This window comes from Aspergillus japonicus, assembly GCF_003184785.1.
Source record: "Aspergillus japonicus CBS 114.51 unplaced genomic scaffold BO86scaffold_9, whole genome shotgun sequence".
NCBI classification, from domain to species: Eukaryota; Fungi; Ascomycota; class Eurotiomycetes; order Eurotiales; family Aspergillaceae; genus Aspergillus; species Aspergillus japonicus.
In genome coordinates this window covers 125340-141313 of record NW_020291646.1, presented here as the reverse complement: position 1 = coordinate 141313, position 15974 = coordinate 125340, and the positions used below count along the sequence as shown (strand labels likewise).

Sequence of the window (15974 nt, the reverse complement as noted above, 5' to 3'; positions counted from 1 at the left end):
TTTGTTGACAACAAGTCAAAACGTCAACAGCAGACTGACCAACCTCAATCGCACTGATCTTCTTTCAACCCACCCCGACAAAATACTCATACCCTGCATCCGACCCCAAAAAGCATCCCCTGCCCCCTTGATTCCTACAATGACCCGCGGCAAAGGAATTACCCCACAGCTCCGCTCCCGTATCTGCGAGCTCCACTCCATCGGCTGGGGCGCGCGGAAGATCTCCCGGCTGCACTCCGAGCTGTCGCTGAGCGGAATCAAATACACCATTCGCAAGGAAAAGGATCGTGTGAATTGCGTCACCCAACCACGCCCCGGTCGACCCAAGAAGCTCTCCGAGGACCAGCGGGCGCTCATCCGGGCGATGGTCGAGGCCGATCCCGCCGTCAAGAGCGCGGACCTTCTGGAGGCGGTGGGAAATGCGATTACCAAGCGGTCGCTGCAGCGTTTGCTGAATGAGAAGGGGATGGGTCTTCGGGGGTAATGTGCTTGGGGGAGCATCGCTGGATTGGATTTTCTTCTGGCGAAAGGAGATCCACCAGTAGTGGGTTGCAGGTGAGTCGTTGACGGAATGGTCAAACTACATGGCTGAAGGTACATTACGACACGGCTCTGTCCCTTTCTTTCCCTTTGAAGCGGCACTAGCTTTGTTGACTCGAAACAGACAGATGGGATTCTTCCGTTCCTCTGCATGCCATTCTTTATTGTCGAACACAAATGACAAAGACACAAGACCAAGGCATCGAAGTATCGAAGCCTCTTATCCCTCTCGATAGACACCACCTGACTGTCCCGTCGTCTTCTTCCCCCATCAGAAGTGGAAACCCTCTTTTCTGGCCTGGCGTCTCCTCATTACTGATCCCTGCCTGACTCCGAGTTATGCGTCGATGAGAAATGCTGGGTCATCGTGGCATCTTCGCGGTTCTTCTCGCTTTCGAGGAAACAATGCCTTGTATTAGAAGGGCCTTTGTCCTTGAGGCGTTTCCCATTCTCACAATCTGTCTATATAAGGACCGGATTCGCTGTGCCTTGTCAAGTGTTTGTTATCGTGCAAATACTCTCCAATTCTTCTCATGGTCACAAGAACCACCAGTCTCTAGGACACACACTCACCAATATGTCATTGTATGAAGGGGCTCCGAGACACAGCGAGATCCAAGTGATTTCCGAGCGGATCGACGCTGACTCGGCAGCCGGGCGTAGTCCCATCCTCTACGAAAATGAAATTCGGAACTATCTAGGCGCAAGGGTGCGGGGTGTGGGCGAGCGGTTGCTCCGAATGGAGGGGGCAGACGTGGAGTTGTGCAGCGGCCGCATTACTGCGAGCAACATCGGCGACCGGTCGATCATCGAGGCCATTCTCATCCAATCGAGAGGCGTCCCACCGGTGTGGCCCTGCGATTGTTGTAGGAACAATCACTTCCCGCGCATGTTCCCCACGTGCCTCCATGTGCCTCATCCCCTGATATTCCAGGGCATCTGCGGCAACTGCAAGGCTTCGGGTCGGGCGTCGAAGAATTGCGATGCCATGAGCTATTTCTTTGAGATGGAAGAAAGCCAAGTACACTTGGTTCAGACGTTGAAAAGCCTGGCGGACGATAGCGATGCTTCCTAAGTTCCAAACAGCCTTCCGAACGGTCTCCCAAATGGTGCTTCCTAATCGGACCGCTAGCTTCTGAATGATGCGTTTTCGACGTTTCTTGCAGAGTCCTTAATCGTTTATAAATACATTCATCACCTGAAAGAACCTCCACCTAAAATGTGTATTATTGATGCAAAGTATTACAGTTACGGAAAAAGTACCCGCAGCTTGATTGTTCGCCCCCCACTACCCTATCGCAAGGTGCGCCAAATCCCGCGCGTTGCTCTTAACCCACCTAGCTCCAATTGTGTTCATCTGTCCGCGGATGCGAGCCACCCTGTCATGCTGAAGTTCCGGACAAGCGAAAAGACGTTTCGAATAACGGCGCGGGCTACGGGCGTCGCACAGCAATTGGGAAGTGCGGGTGGCATGCTCTCGGCCTCTCTCGGTCAACAAAAAATTCGAGTCGCGAGAAAGAGGAGAGGCGAGATCGGGATAGATCGCCCCACACTGATGCTGCAAGCTAGGCCGGCGGAGGAGGTTTATCATCCATTCGAAGCGACGGTATTTCATTGGGCCGTTCGAGGTTGTCAGGTACGAATGGCCAGGTCTGGATAATATGGTGCCACTGTTAGGCATAGAAGCGATCAGCACAAACCATGCAACGTACTGTACAGTGAAATGGTTTCTGGACCGGATCGAAAGCGGCGAAATATACGAGGCTGAGCTGTTCCGTGGCGCGGAATCTCCATTCCCTCTGGCCGGCAGTTTTCTGGAACAGTGGAGAGAGCTCTCTCCGCCTCACTTCACCGCACACCATACATTAAGCTTATATGTGAAATGGGTCTAGATTGTAGAAGTTCGACCAGTTTACGGTATTTCTCGTGCGAGGAGTTTGTATAATGTGGTACCTACCAAACCAGAGCCAACAAATATGAGGTAGGTGGCTAGACTCCCGCTGCTTACATTTCGGAACTCCATAAACAGCTTGTGCAGAACCACAAACCCAATCGATGATAAACTGCTCCCAGTCGCCACCGTCGGAATTCAACTCAGTAGGAATCCCAGGAATCTCGATCTAAGCCGTACATTCGATGCAGACGGGAAAGATCTGTCGATTTTTGTCCTGGCAGTTGACCCGCAGCGCAGACTAAATGGGGAAGGCGGTGATCATGGGCCGGATAGGCGGAGGGGCCAAACGGTCTAGACCCCAAGCTTGACCCGGTTGGGTCAAGCCACACTCTGCGGCTGCACCTGTGACGCAATTGCCGCCGGACGCTGCTTTCTTGAAGGCGAAACGAAAACTTCGGGATCGCAGTTCATTATTGTCGCATGCCCCACACACGCTGACTTCTGTTCATTTCTCATCGTCACCATTTCTTTTCTAGGCTCTACACCTTTTGCAAGATCAAGGGTACTGGTACTGAACAACATGGACTGAACGAAAAACAGAGGTTTCACGAGGCGGACAGCAGACAGGAAACACCGCATCTAACCTGCAGGTTGACAGCCCCCCCTGAGGTGTCGACGCGATGGAGAACGTAGCCTCTCCGGCTTCCCAGCAGGAGGAACACGAAGCGGATCGTCGCGCCAGGGAGTTATTCCACTACTTTCAACCGGACAACCCTGCTTTGCTCCCTGCTTCTGAGGGCACTGATCCACACGGCTCGACCTGTGCGTACGCTCGAGCCAGTCCAAATCTTGTCCTTACTGCCTTGGCCCAGTTAGCCGCGGTCAAAGTAGGCGTTCAGCGTGCGATCATTAGGTACGTTGTTCATGCCCTGTCCCCTTTGCGATGCGACTTGTACTTCACACAAGCCTGGCCTTCATATGGGTTTCCATTGCTAAATTGTCCCTAGCTTGATCGATCGCGAGACGCTCTATGTAGTGGCCGAGGCATCACGCTCGCTAAACCTTGGGGATAACACACTTTATGAGGATGATGGCGACGGGCTCTGGATGGGCTGCTCCCGAGGCCCTGTTGCTGGTACCTTATGCGAGGTAGCTACCCCTGCGACCCCAATTCTCCTTACTGCGCCGCCATGCTGATTCATCTGCGCTAGAAAACGATCACCTTGTCATCAACCACCGCGGACAAATACCCTTTCTTCATTGTGGACGACTTGCAACAACATCCCAAATTCTGTCAGATACCCTGTGTGTCCGGTTCGCCTTTTTTCCGCTACTATGCCGGCACACCCCTGATGACCAGTAGTGGTATCAACATCGGAAGCTTATATGTCATCGATCCAAGGCCCAATCTGTCCTTGACGGCCGCTCACAAGGAAAGCCTTGGCGTGATAGCCACCGGAGTGATGGAGTACCTGGAAACCTCGCGGCAGTCACTCGAAAGCGCTCGTTTGATGAAAGTCTTGTCGGGGCTCAACTCGTTTGTTCAAGACCAAGGCAAAGAAGAGTCCGCGACCGCAGCCATTCCACGAAGTGCGAGCCCTTCTGACCTTGACCGATCGCGAACTCCCAGCCCCCAGCCCATTTCATCGCTCGAGATCGACCCGAAGCTTACCCCCCGAAGTACGAAATCGTCTGCCAAGACAACAAGCCCGGCACAGAACAATAAATTCTCTTCTGCGGATTCTGTACCGTCAAGCCCCACGAAACAGCAGGCCCCGTCTAAGCGACCTGCCATCAAATCGCATGCATCATCGTCAGGGAAAAGACACGAGGCATTTCAGCGTGCTGCAGACCTCATGCGTGAAAGCCTAACCCTGGGGGATGAAGGAGGGGTCGCAATCTTCGCTCTCAAGGACAGGTTTGACATTGATGAAGACGAAGGATTGCTAGACAGTACGACCACAGGATCACGGCCCACCGCTACTACTTGGGCTATCTCGACCCGTAATGCCCACGATTCGCCGTGGGGAAATGAGTCAGACCTTACGCCTGCCAAGCAAATTAGTCGACACTTTCTGCGACGGATGATGCAGCGTTTCGGTAAAGGAGCCCTGTGGTACTTCCATCGCGATGGAACAGCCTTCTCATCTGACGAGGAGACGTCTTCGCAGACTAGTAATCAGCCGGCCTTTCAGTTGCCGTCATTACTCCATCCGCGGGATCGAGACACGCTGAATGGAAGGGACTTGGATCTCCTGCAGACCTACTTCCCGAACGCCACGCGCATTATCTTCGCCCCCCTGTGGGATGCATCGAACTCGCGCTGGTTTGGCGGCTGTTTCTGCTGGAGTTCCGTGGAAACTCGGATTTTCAGCCCCCATGTAGAATTGGGTGGCGTGCTCGGGTTCTGTTCCTCATTAATGACAGAGGACAGTCGTATCCGGAGTCAAGAAGCTGACAAGAAGAAAGGAGACTTCATCAGCAGTATATCGTGAGTGTTCTTGCTTGGCACTGTGTGACAGTTGGACTGACTGAAGGGGAAATAGGCATGAACTTCGGAGTCCTTTGCATGGAATTCTAGCCGCAGTGGAATTCCTCGCGGAACAGACGCTGTCCAGCTCAGCTCGGTTGCTTCTGGATACTATTCGGGCGTGCAGTCAAACTTTGTTGGACACGTTCGAGCAGATTCTTGATTTCAGCAAAATCAACTCATTCAAGCGGAAGGCCCGGGCGGCCGGTTCATCGCTGTTGCAGGATGGTAGAGATTCTGTCGCTGCGCAAAATGGTCCACGCTCATTGTACATTTTGAAAGTCGTGGACATTGTGACAATCGTCGAGGACGCGATCGAAAGTATCTGCGCTGGGGCCAATCATCTTAATATTACTCGTGCTGGTGACTCTTCAACCTCCAAGCCGTCCTCCCCCTTAGGAGATAGCTACGGTGGCAACTCTGAGCACGTCGATATCACTTTGGATGTCGGCATGGATGACTGGGTCTTTGTTTTGGAACCAGGGGCCTTGCGACGTATTGTCATGAATGTTTTTGGAAACGCACTGAAGTACACTCCAACCGGGTCCATCTCCGTACACATGGAGATCCAGAAGGATAGCAAAAACGCGTCTCGTGATGGGGCTGACAATTTGCTTCTGACTGTATCCGATACCGGTCGGGGTATCTCCACCGACTACCTTCGATATCACCTGTTCACACCTTTCATGCAAGAGGATCCTCTGTCCCCTGGCACGGGTCTTGGTTTGTCTCTTGTTAACAGCATCGTCCGCTCGTTGAAAGGCAATATCAAGATCAAGAGTCAGTTGGGGGCGGGGACGGTGGTTAAGATTTCGATTCCCCTTACGCGGCCCGAGAAAGAATGTGTAGAGAGTGCGACAGTGCTCGATGACCCGCTTCTCACTCCTTCAGAAGGTCTCATTGATGGCATGAAGCAAGAACTGGCAGGGAAGACAGTGTGCTTTGTCCAGCCCGATGATGCCGCCTCTGCTAGTGCTATCGCCAGGTACCTAACGCAATGGTATGGCATATCACTCCAGCCGTGGTCACCTGATGTTCCCGCGGACCTCGTGATTGTCGACGAGACGCAATTGCACCGCGTCAAAGGGTTGAATGAACGATCCACGTTGCTCATTCTGCACCGCGACAGGCGTGCTACGTATTCGAAATCTTCTGGAGTGAGTCAGCTTCGCGCACGGATCGAATGGTTGAGCCTTCCGTGTGGTCCCTACCGGTTAGCCAGAACGATCCAGAGTTGTTTGCAAGCACCACCTCAGCTTCCGGGGATGGAGGATGTCTCACCGCCAATTGCGTCTGAAAACGGCGTACAAAATGGGAATGGGTTATCTGCTGACCAGGGCCCTGATCGAAGTCTCCATTACCGTCCGGCAGCATCATCCATTCCTGACACCAAACTCTCTGCACTATCATTAAACCCAGATGTCGAACCTCAATCCACCACATTGCCAAAAATAGATACGCAAGCACAACAGAATGGAAGGTCTGGAGGCGAACAACTTACCCCTTCCCGCCCATCCGAGGACATGCCCCGGGTGCTTCTTGTGGAAGACAACCCAGTTAACATGTCGCTTCTCAACCGCATCGTCAGCCGGCGACAACCCCTTGTCGTGCACGAGGCCATCAACGGTAAAGAGGCCGTCGACGCAGTTGACGCGATGCCTGAGGGCTATGACTATATTTTCATGGGTTAGTTTTCCTGCCTTTGCATTCTCGGTGTAATTCATGGAAGCAGCTCTAACCTCAATAGACATTTCTATGCCCATCATGGATGGTTTTGAGGCCACCAAAGCGATCCGCATGATCGAGAAGGAGCGCAAGACTTCATCGCCGGCGAAGATCATTGCGCTCACTGGTCTGGGATCGAATGATGATGTTGCGAAGGCGTATGCCGCTGGCGTGGACGTCTTCGTCACGAAACCGGTGTCTCTGAAGAAGGTGACGCAGTTGATGGATCAGCCGAAGGGATGAGATTGAGCGATCCCAGGCTTCAATATCATCCTCTCGAGATGAAAGATGGAACATCTTTGATCGACCTGCACAGCGTTAATTCTCAGGCGTGTCGAACGGTTCCATCGTGTCAAACGGTTCCCTCGCGTCAGAATCTCCCTATGGACTTGCGGGGTCGAGTCCGACCGAGCCCAAGGCGAAAGCTGCTCACGCTTATCGAGCAGAGCACATGGTCCAACCGCCAACGGCAAGAATCAGCTCGCCGACCATACCATGTCCCGAATAAGAGGATTCCAGGCCTCTTTCTATCCCCGCAGTGGACAACACGGTCGACTTCGATCCACCACTATACTTCTTGAGGAGCGAGCTACTTGCCCTCAATACAACTGCCCGACTGTACATAGCATCATCCGCGCAGCTGTTCTATCCATTGGACAGGCTGACAGCCATAAAGGCCTTGGAATTGGACCTTCTTTTTACTGGAAATGTGCGGAGTCAAAATGTTTGTTCAGCCTCGGCTCCTGTATTCTTGCCTGGCAAGCGGACCTACATTGCCAATCATAGTTAATTTCAAATCGAATGAGGATGATTCCAAGGACCCAACTGGAGATCCAGACACAATTTTGTGCACCTTCGCTGAAGATATGACGTAGGCCGATGTCTTTTTTGGGCTGTAGGCATGGGGATGCCGTTAATCTCGGAAAAACCGGACACAACAAGCTTCGGCACAGTCGCCCGCATATTTACCCTTCGCACGCAGTCAACTCCCGACGGCGCTGACATGCCGTGCATAAATGCAGGAGGGTTGGACTCAATTCTTTTGTTCGATTGGTGGAAGTAATTGAGCAAGAGAAGAAATTGGCAAGGACGCAAAGCAGCTCAGCGTGGCCCTAGGCCCTGCTTATCCCGCATGCGACGAGGATACGCTGGACAGCTCCGTACCCGATTCAGAACCAGAGTCCAGAGTCCAGCCACCTTGGCACAGCAACCGGCCAAACATGCCATCCAGAACAACCACCCCCATACACCTGTCAAATACCGTCAGATGTCTCATCCTTCGATTAGTTAAATTGCATAGTATTTGGAATTTCTCGTTGGATACTCGTGCCGAGGCGAAGCGGAGGACCAGGGAGGGCACTGTCGGCGGTGTCTTAGCCAAGCTAGTTGCATGGCTGCATTTGGGGACAACCCGATAGTGAGAGGGGAGAAGAGGATGGGGGGGGAAGGGGGGTTAATCTAAACCAGCTTCCTTTAATCTATTCCCCCTAATTCACCGCCGGTTGTCTCTGGTGGTGGTATTGCCTGAAATCGGTCGGATAACCTTATATCGACGGCTGTTATGAGTGGTAGTCTGGTTCAGGCTAGAGGGTTGGGAAGGCTTGGTGTCGATAATGCATGGGACTGGGTTTCTGGGCAAGCCTTAGTCTACTATCCCACCAGAACAGTGAATACAAAGTTACTTTTCACGCGTGAACGATTCATGAATATCGGGCAGATCCTCGGTCCGTAACTCAGAGGGGAGATGATTGCCCAGCGCGGACGGGGATTGTAGACTACCCTACCCGTGAGCAGGAGCAGCGCAAACCCTTCCGGATGATCCGGCGACCGGACCGTCCACCTCTAATTAGCCTACTGAGTACGAGGAGTTCAGGCCGCCGGGCCAAAATGAATCAGGGGTCCTGGGCGCTGGTCCGAAAGACCCGGATTGTCTGGCGCGTGGGGCCCGTGCCTGCAGGGCCAAGCAGGAAAGACACCCCCCGAAGCAGCAGGTTTCCCGACCATCGCGCCGAGACAAGCTTTTTAGTGGCTTGGGGGAGGCTTGGGATGGGGGTCCGCGGAAATTGCGCTCACCGCCCGGACTGGACCCTTGTGCCCTAGATTGATATTAGCCGAGGAGGGGGTGGTTGTTGCCTAGTTGTTTATTGTTGCCGAGATGGGGTTCGGCTATTTATTGCTGACTGTATGTAGGGAATTTGAATTATCGTGCCGTGGGTTGGAACGTCTACTGCTTCAGCCTTCAGTACTGCGGAGAAAGCTGAAGGGAATTTGGGTGGTGTTTGGGTGCTCGTTTGATTCTCCCCAAGAACCAGGCATGGAACATTCGAAGATTCGATGTTAGGTAATGTAAAGAGCACCACACACATGCCCAGCATTGCACCGTTCGGAATGATTGCTTGGGATTGATTTCAACTCGAAACCTGACAAATCAGCTGGATTACACCTGGGCTTGGGAGCAGACCGTTTGAGGAGCTGGCTCTTGGCTTGCTCCACTGTGGAGCGGGAGGTGAAGCTGCGACGAAGCTGCCGAGCTTTCTCCACCGCAGGAACTCCGGCAATGCAGGAAGGCCCTGGTTCGCCTGCAGGAACTGTCTCCTGAAGCAGGGTTCGTTCTTCACGCCACCGTTAGAGACTGACACCCCGGTGGAGGTGCGGATATCATCCCCTGGGCCTGAGGACCCTACCATCAGAAGATGCTACAATAAATCCGGGTATAAAGCGTCGCGAAAACCCAGTCTTCCACTACTCTCTCCTCACACACATTCCCTCATTCTCTCTCTCATTCACTCTTTCCTTTCTGTTGATCAGATCAGACCTTCAGTCATTCTTTCGTTCACTCCGATTTCTGTTGACCAGAATAAAAACTAATCCACCATGCGTTTCGATCTTCTCACCTTGGCCGCTCTCGGCTCCCTCGCCGTTGCGGCCCCTGCCCCCCACGATGTCGCTGAGAGAGATCTCGTCGAGAGATCCTCCTGCACCTTCACCGATGCTGCCTCCGCCAAGGCCGGCGTCAAGAAGTGCTCCAGCTCGATCCTGAAGAACATCAAGGTCCCCGCCGGCCAGACCCTTGACCTGTCCGGTGCCAAGAAGGGCTCCACTGTATGTCTCTCGTGACCCCCTTCGACCACCCCTATGCTAATCATCCGCAAGGTCACCTTCGAGGGCACCACCACCTTCGGCTACAAGGAGTGGAAGGGCCCCCTGATCCGCCTCGGTGGCGAGGGCGTCACCTTCACCGCGGCCTCGGGCGCCGTGATCGACGCGCAGGGTGAGCGCTGGTGGGACGGCAAGGGCACGAACGGCGGCAAGACCAAGCCCAAGTTCATGTACGCGCACAAGCTGCAGAGCTCGTACGTCAAGAACCTGCACATCAAGAACACGCCCGTGCAGGCGATCTCGGTGCAGGGCAACGACGTGCACATCGAGGGCGTGACCATCGACAACTCGGCCGGCGACAGCAAGGGCGGCCACAACACCGACGCCTTCGACGTCAACGAGTCCAACGGCGTCTACATCAGCGGCGCCAAGGTCTACAACCAGGACGACTGCCTGGCCATCAACTCGGGCGAGGTGAGCCTGCCTTCCCCCTCCACGCATCCCCAAGGAAGCAACCTAACGACGGCAGAACATCTACTTCGACGGCGGCTACTGCTCCGGCGGCCACGGCCTGTCGATCGGCTCCGTCGGCGGCCGCGACAACAACGTCGTCAAGGGCGTGCACATCACCAACAGCCACGTCGTCAACTCCGACAACGGCGTGCGCATCAAGACCATTTACAAGAAGACCGGCTCCGTGACCGACATCACCTACGACAACATCCAGCTCGAGAACATCGCCAAGTACGGCATCGTCATCCAGCAGGATTACCAGAACGGCTCCCCCACCGGCACCCCCTCCAACACCATCCCCATCAAGGACGTCACCATCAACAAGGTCACCGGCTCCGTCAAGAGCTCCGCCCAGCCCGTCTACATCCTGTGCGGTTCTGGTTCGTGCGCTGACTGGACCTGGAAGGGCGTTGATATCTCCGGTGGCAAGGAGAAGAAGTCCTGCAAGAACGTGCCCAGCGGTGCTTCTTGCTAGATGCTTAGCATGGGTCTTGGGGGGGGTTTGGGGCGAGTGCGAGTGATGCCGCTTAGGGGGTAAGGTGTACTCTGCCTGGTGGGTTGTGTATTATAGTTGGATATTATTCTATAATCTTAGAAATTAATCAGAAGGTCTGGTGTGATACATTTCCCTCAATATCGGTCTTTCCCTCGCCGTTAGTTCCAAAGGAGTTTGGGGGGGGGTTTCAGCATCCGCTATGGTATACCAAACATGGTCCACCTTCGATGAAGCTGTGCACCAGTCAATCCAGTATGCTGGAAGACTTTATCAGAGTCAATACGTACCGCCCACCCTACAGACACGCTACCACAAATATCCCCCAAACCGACTTCAAATAGAGAGTCCCGCGCAACACCGCAACAGACTCAATAAAAACAGCAATTGCATCCAATGAAATCGACAAACCAAACGCTAACAACCACAGAGCACAACTCCCCGGAATCACGAGCTAATGCCGTCGCCTCGTATCCATTCCGACCCCTAACCCCAGAAAGGTACAAAGTATCTCCGCATGCGTGGTTGGCGCCCTCACGGTTCACGGGCCGTACCTTTTGTCTCCCACCCGGTGGACTTCAAATCTTGCCTGATCAGATTAGATCGGTGTCCTCGCTGGCACACCGATATCTGCAATGACTCAATGCGTTAGATGCGCTCGTGAGCGTGGGAGTGGACGAGTGAGGCTAAGGGCTTGGCGGGACTCGGTAGCGGAGCGCCAAGGGGAGGCCCAGGGGAGGCCAAGGGAACGGTGGCTGGGCAGCCTTGCAGGTCCATTCCGCTATTCCTTTTCGGACGAAGGTGGACGGTTGGGGATGAAGTGGTTTCAAGGAGATTTCAGGGGTGCCCAGAGGATGTTAGTGCCATGCTTTGATGATAGTGTCTTGGCGGGCGAGAATGAATGGCATGTTGGTAGACACTCCGTACTCCGTACATTCTCCCTGGTTCTGTGCCCGCAGCAGATTGAACTAGGCTGTACTTTCCCTCCCTTTCTCCGTCAGGCCACTACCACACATAACAAACCACCCTTCACCCCCCAGTTCAAAGATACGAAGAGCGCACTAACCCCGCCACCCAGAATGCAAATCCCTCTTCCTCCCCGCTGACACGGCCACCGACCCAGAGGGGGTAATCAACCCCGTCGCATTCCGAATCATCTCCGCCACCGCATTCACCTCCTCCACCCCCACCGCCTCGCCTCGGGTCTTCCACCCCAACGCCACCGGCAACCGTTCATGCTCTACACACAGCACTCATCAGCACCGTCATCCACCCGCAACCCAGGTGCAGGCATACATACCAAAGAAATACTCCACGAGCGTGCGATTCACCTCGCCAGACCCCAGATCCCCGAACGCGATGATCGGCGCCGCCACCTCGCCGAGACTGAACTCCTCGGTCCGCGCCGTGAACGTGTACGTCGGATTGAACGCCTTGGACTCGACCTGCCGCGCCAGCTTGCCGTTGGCCAGCATGCCCGCGTCGAGCACGGGGGATGTCCAGTAGCGGCGGGTTTGGGCGAAGATGGTCGCGTTGAAGATGTGGTTGTTGCCGAAGTAGGCGTCGCTTCGACTATTGTCCTGGTAATGAGCATTTACAGGTGAGGGGTGGGGGAGTTATTGAGACTGGGAAAGGGGTAAGAGGGGGCGGACCTGAGACTTGCGTCGTGTTCGAGGATGTTGTGCTGGTTGAGTTGGTCCCTTTTTGGGTGGTTAGTGCGTGGGCCTGTGGTATTGAATGAAATGATGACCGGGGAAAGGGAAAGGGGGGTTGGCGCACAAGGTGAAGGACGTGGCGTTGGGCTCCGGGTTCACGACGATGGCCATCTCGAACATCAGCGTGGCGAGCGCGGAGGTGAAGTTCAGTGCAGAGCCTAGGGCTTCGATCAGCCGCGGCCGCGTGATGTTGCGGCCGTTGTGCGGGAGGAAGTGGTGGTTGGCGAGGGTGTTCATCATCGGGCAGGGGCCGCGGTCTGGTGTCCATTGTTATTGTTAGTTCGGTGTGTTCGAGTTGGTTCAGTCGGCTGTGTTGGTGGCTGGGGCTGGAGGGAAGGACGTACAGTCGTCTGCTCCGGCTGGTTGCCAGTGGGAGATGTCCGCGGGCCCGTGATGCGGGTGCGCGCTGGCTAGACCGAGCAGGAGGGTGGTGGGGAGGGTGAGCTTCATGGTGCGTTAATGGTGTTGTTGCAGTGTTGGTGGAATGCAGGAGGAGATCACATAGCAAGAGGCAGGGGGAAGGGTATTTATCTGTGCTGGCTACCACACAGGAATTGTTTCAGCCTGGAGCGTACCATCTGCCATACTACTGCTGCTGCTGCTGCTGCTGCTGATGATGTGGTAAATGCATACTCCCTAGGTCAGGACATCGCATCCCAAACAAGGCAGCAAATTGGATGCGCCAATGGCATCGGGGTTGTTACAACGCGCTTGCATGGTGGTCGCGGCATCAAACGAGCATGGATGGCGGTAAGCGATGCTCAAAACGGTGCCGAGTACGAGTACGAACCCGCTGCTGCAGATCGGCCCTGGTGGGGCGGGCAACTTTCTTACTAGGATAATCAGGAAATGCTGGCACCTTATAGGTTCAGGTGTAAGCTGATGCCTGAGATATGCGATGGCTGTTTCGACGAGAATAACCTTGAGAGTGGCTGGAGGCAGTGTTGCAGAGTCGGATGCAGACAGAACGGGAGCCCTAGGTGTATTCCAGCTAGCCGTGTTACTGCCTTGCAAGACATGCACTTAATAGCGAAAGTGCAACAGGAGTTCGCCAGATGGAGAGACGAAAATGATGATGCAATTCACTAACCACGAACAGGAATATTAAGATGACAAAATTTGGAAACAATTGTATTAAATTCGTTGTAAAAAGTACTCGTATAAAGGACGTGGGAGAATAATGAATCAGACTACCTGAGCGGAGCCATCCACCCCTGCCATGGCACGCAGTGAGCAGCCTGGCTAACAGGCCTCAGAACCACCAACCACTCGCAGGTCAACACCCAACAACGACACTACACAGCCGAAGACGCCCCCCCAACCCCAGCCTCCATCCCCAGCGCATCCATCGACGCACCGGGGAAATCATCCAGCCGGAACGGAACCCACCTCGGCACCCGCAGCAACCAGCCATACAACATCTCATTATCCAGCAAGCAGTCCAGCGACGGCTCCCCGTCGAACTCATACAGATACACCCCCTGGTCAGTGCCGGTCTCGCCCCGGGACAGTTCGCGATAGCACCGCACATGCTCGAAGGCGTGGATGAGGCCGTGGAAGAGCGGCGCGCGCGGCCGCATCTGCCGCAGCTCCTGGAAGATGGCCCGCAGGCGCCGCTCCAGCACCTCCCAGTCGAAGGTCTGGGTGGTCCGTTCGCGTGGCTCCGGGGCGATTAGCACCACTTGTTGGGTGGGGGTGATGGTGCTGATTTCGAAGGGGTAGGTCTGTTGCATTTTGGCGGTGGGGGTAGACTGGGTACGGGGTTGAAGGTGTTGTTGAGTGGGTTGGGGATGGAGGATATATAGTGGGTTGCTTGATGAGACTGGGATGGTGACGCCGATGGTTATTTGTTTAGTGGTGGGGACTTACGCTACAGTCGAAGTAGGGCTTTGTGTGTTGACGGTTCCGTACATTGGGTCTTTGTTAGAGGGCCATGATTCGAACGACTCTTGTCTTACCCTGGGCTTTCAGGCGTGAGAGACAAAGACACTAGTCTTGATCCAGTTTTAGTCCCTTGAATTGATTGTGCTGCAGCTGAGCTGGTGTCATCTGACATTCGAGTCTGCTCTGCAGTATCAGCAAGGGGAGATTAAATCGAGACAGACAAAAGCGATCAGAAAGAAAAATACGCACCAACCGACATTCAAATTCTACACAAGGCGACCTGGCACTACGTCCGAAGAAAGAAACACACCAACAGATCAAAACTGTAATATTTTTTGAGATGATATCATACATACCCCAATATCCCAAGAAAGAAAGACAAGAAATCGCAGTTACTTCATCTTCCTCTCCCGATAATCGCGCACCCAGCCCCTCCGCACCGTGATCAGCGCACACGCCAGCAGAAAAGCCAAGATCTCCAGCGCCCACTCCTCCTCGAACGAGGGATTCAGCGGGATCGTGCTCATCCACGCGACCGTCGCGTCCGTCGACTCGGTGTCGAACACCGTGTGGCCCCAATGGTGGAACTGCATGAGGTACGGCGACTCGGTCCCGGGCACCGGCGGGAGCACCTCCAGGAAATACCGGATCAGGCCCTGGCAGTAGATCGAGCCGCCGAAGGGGGCCGCGTGCGGCCGGAGCTCCCGCTGCTCCTGGATGCACCCCAGCAGGTCCGGCACCGCGTCCTCCCACCGGAAGAACGGCGTCACGCGCCGGAAGATCAGGTTCACCGTCTCCGTCCGCGCGCCGATCGGGTGCAGCAGCACGTCGAAGGGCGGGTAGGTCATGTCCTCGAGCGTGTAGCCTTGTCCCGGCGCTGGGCCCGGGGAGAGTTCGCCTTCTTCTTTGGGGGTGTCTTTGGCGGTTTCGCTGGCTTTGTCGCTGGGGTCTGCGGTGCTTCGAGGGGGAGGGGAGAGGGTTGCGTCCCGGCTTGCTGGTGGACGGGGTGGGGATGGAGGCGGTGGTCGCCGCGTTGGGCTGGGGGAGCGACTCGGTGGGGGTCTTTTCTTGGATGGCATTGTTGTGCTGTTCAGATGGGGTGGTCTCGAAGGGACTGGGACAATGGATGGGGGTGGGGAGGACAGGGGAGGGGGCTTTGTGTTGACAGTGCTGGCCTTATATAGACTGGTTTTGGCTTTATCCAGGATTGCGATTGTCGGCTGATGGGCTCTGTAGGGGAGATTCTTGACTTTGTCGTAGATTCGCTCTTTGAGACGTTGAGGGGTTGTGGAGAATGCAGATAATGGCTTTGTCGTGACATGATGATTTCAGGTACGGGCCCTGGATTCTTTGTCCGATAGTGTGCTTCCAATGTAGTTACCTCCAGTTGTGATGGGTCGACTGTGAGGAGACTCAGTAAGCCGTCCTTGATCTGTGCATTCAATAAGAATGGAGTTACGACAAATACTCAAACTTGGTGTTCTCAGTAGGTGCTGAGCCTACTTGAGTGTTTATTTCCAAGGTCTGTCGTAGCCGTACAATCGACGATTGCGGATGTAAATACCGCGGATGCTGTATGAT

The 15974-nt window shown here is 54.7% G+C and overlaps 6 protein-coding genes across 6 annotated transcripts; 3 read left to right on the top strand and 3 right to left on the bottom strand.

The window, feature by feature from the left end:
- Window positions 1-139: 139 nt before the first annotated feature.
- BO86DRAFT_407775 (uncharacterized protein) lies at window positions 140-1726 on the top strand (the record flags this gene model as incomplete). The annotated part of the gene is made up of 2 exons (XM_025674299.1): window positions 140-480; window positions 1204-1726. 2 exons carry the CDS (start codon window positions 140-142, stop codon window positions 1613-1615), a joined length of 753 nt encoding a protein of 250 aa, XP_025530171.1. The 3' UTR covers window positions 1616-1726.
- Window positions 1727-2952: 1226 nt separating this feature from the next.
- Window positions 2953-7058, top strand: BO86DRAFT_239116 (hybrid sensor histidine kinase/response regulator). Its single transcript, XM_025667078.1, has 5 exons — window positions 2953-3347; window positions 3442-3583; window positions 3646-4925; window positions 4981-6650; window positions 6712-7058. Exons 1-5 carry the CDS (start codon window positions 3115-3117, stop codon window positions 6930-6932), a joined length of 3546 nt encoding a protein of 1181 aa, XP_025530170.1. The 5' UTR covers window positions 2953-3114; the 3' UTR covers window positions 6933-7058.
- A 2383-nt stretch (window positions 7059-9441) lies between these two features.
- Window positions 9442-10776, top strand: BO86DRAFT_356652 (glycoside hydrolase family 28 protein; the record flags this gene model as incomplete). The annotated part of the gene is made up of 3 exons (XM_025669675.1): window positions 9442-9791; window positions 9843-10262; window positions 10318-10776. The coding sequence occupies exons 1-3, from the start codon at window positions 9564-9566 to the stop codon at window positions 10774-10776; spliced, it is 1107 nt and encodes a 368-aa protein (XP_025530169.1). The 5' UTR covers window positions 9442-9563.
- Window positions 10777-11855: 1079 nt separating this feature from the next.
- BO86DRAFT_442535 (peroxidase family protein) lies at window positions 11856-13357 on the bottom strand (the record flags this gene model as incomplete). The annotated part of the gene is made up of 5 exons (XM_025676317.1): window positions 12854-13357; window positions 12574-12766; window positions 12447-12494; window positions 12095-12366; window positions 11856-12034 (listed from the first exon to the last, which is right to left on the bottom strand). The coding sequence occupies exons 1-5, from the start codon at window positions 12957-12959 to the stop codon at window positions 11856-11858; spliced, it is 798 nt and encodes a 265-aa protein (XP_025530168.1). The 5' UTR covers window positions 12960-13357.
- Window positions 13358-13804: 447 nt separating this feature from the next.
- Window positions 13805-14242, bottom strand: BO86DRAFT_397140 (uncharacterized protein; the record flags this gene model as incomplete). Its single annotated transcript, XM_025673480.1, has 1 exon — window positions 13805-14242. The coding sequence occupies one exon, from the start codon at window positions 14240-14242 to the stop codon at window positions 13805-13807; it is 438 nt and encodes a 145-aa protein (XP_025530167.1).
- Window positions 14243-14785: 543 nt separating this feature from the next.
- BO86DRAFT_397139 (uncharacterized protein) lies at window positions 14786-15472 on the bottom strand (the record flags this gene model as incomplete). Its single annotated transcript, XM_025673479.1, has 1 exon — window positions 14786-15472. One exon carries the CDS (start codon window positions 15470-15472, stop codon window positions 14786-14788), a length of 687 nt encoding a protein of 228 aa, XP_025530166.1.
- Window positions 15473-15974: the final 502 nt, after the last annotated feature.

What these genes read in the sequence shown, in the direction of transcription:
- BO86DRAFT_239116 (XM_025667078.1), top strand. Translation starts at nt 3,115, where the DNA reads ATGGAGAACGTAGCCTCTCCGGCTTCCCAGCAGGAGGAACACGAAGCG. An exon ending in GTTCAGCGTGCGATCATTAG is followed by an intron (nt 3,348 to 3,441) that starts GTACGTTGTTCA and finishes AATTGTCCCTAG; the next exon opens with CTTGATCGATCGCGAGACGC. An exon ending in TTGCTGGTACCTTATGCGAG is followed by an intron (nt 3,584 to 3,645) that starts GTAGCTACCCCT and finishes CATCTGCGCTAG; the next exon opens with AAAACGATCACCTTGTCATC.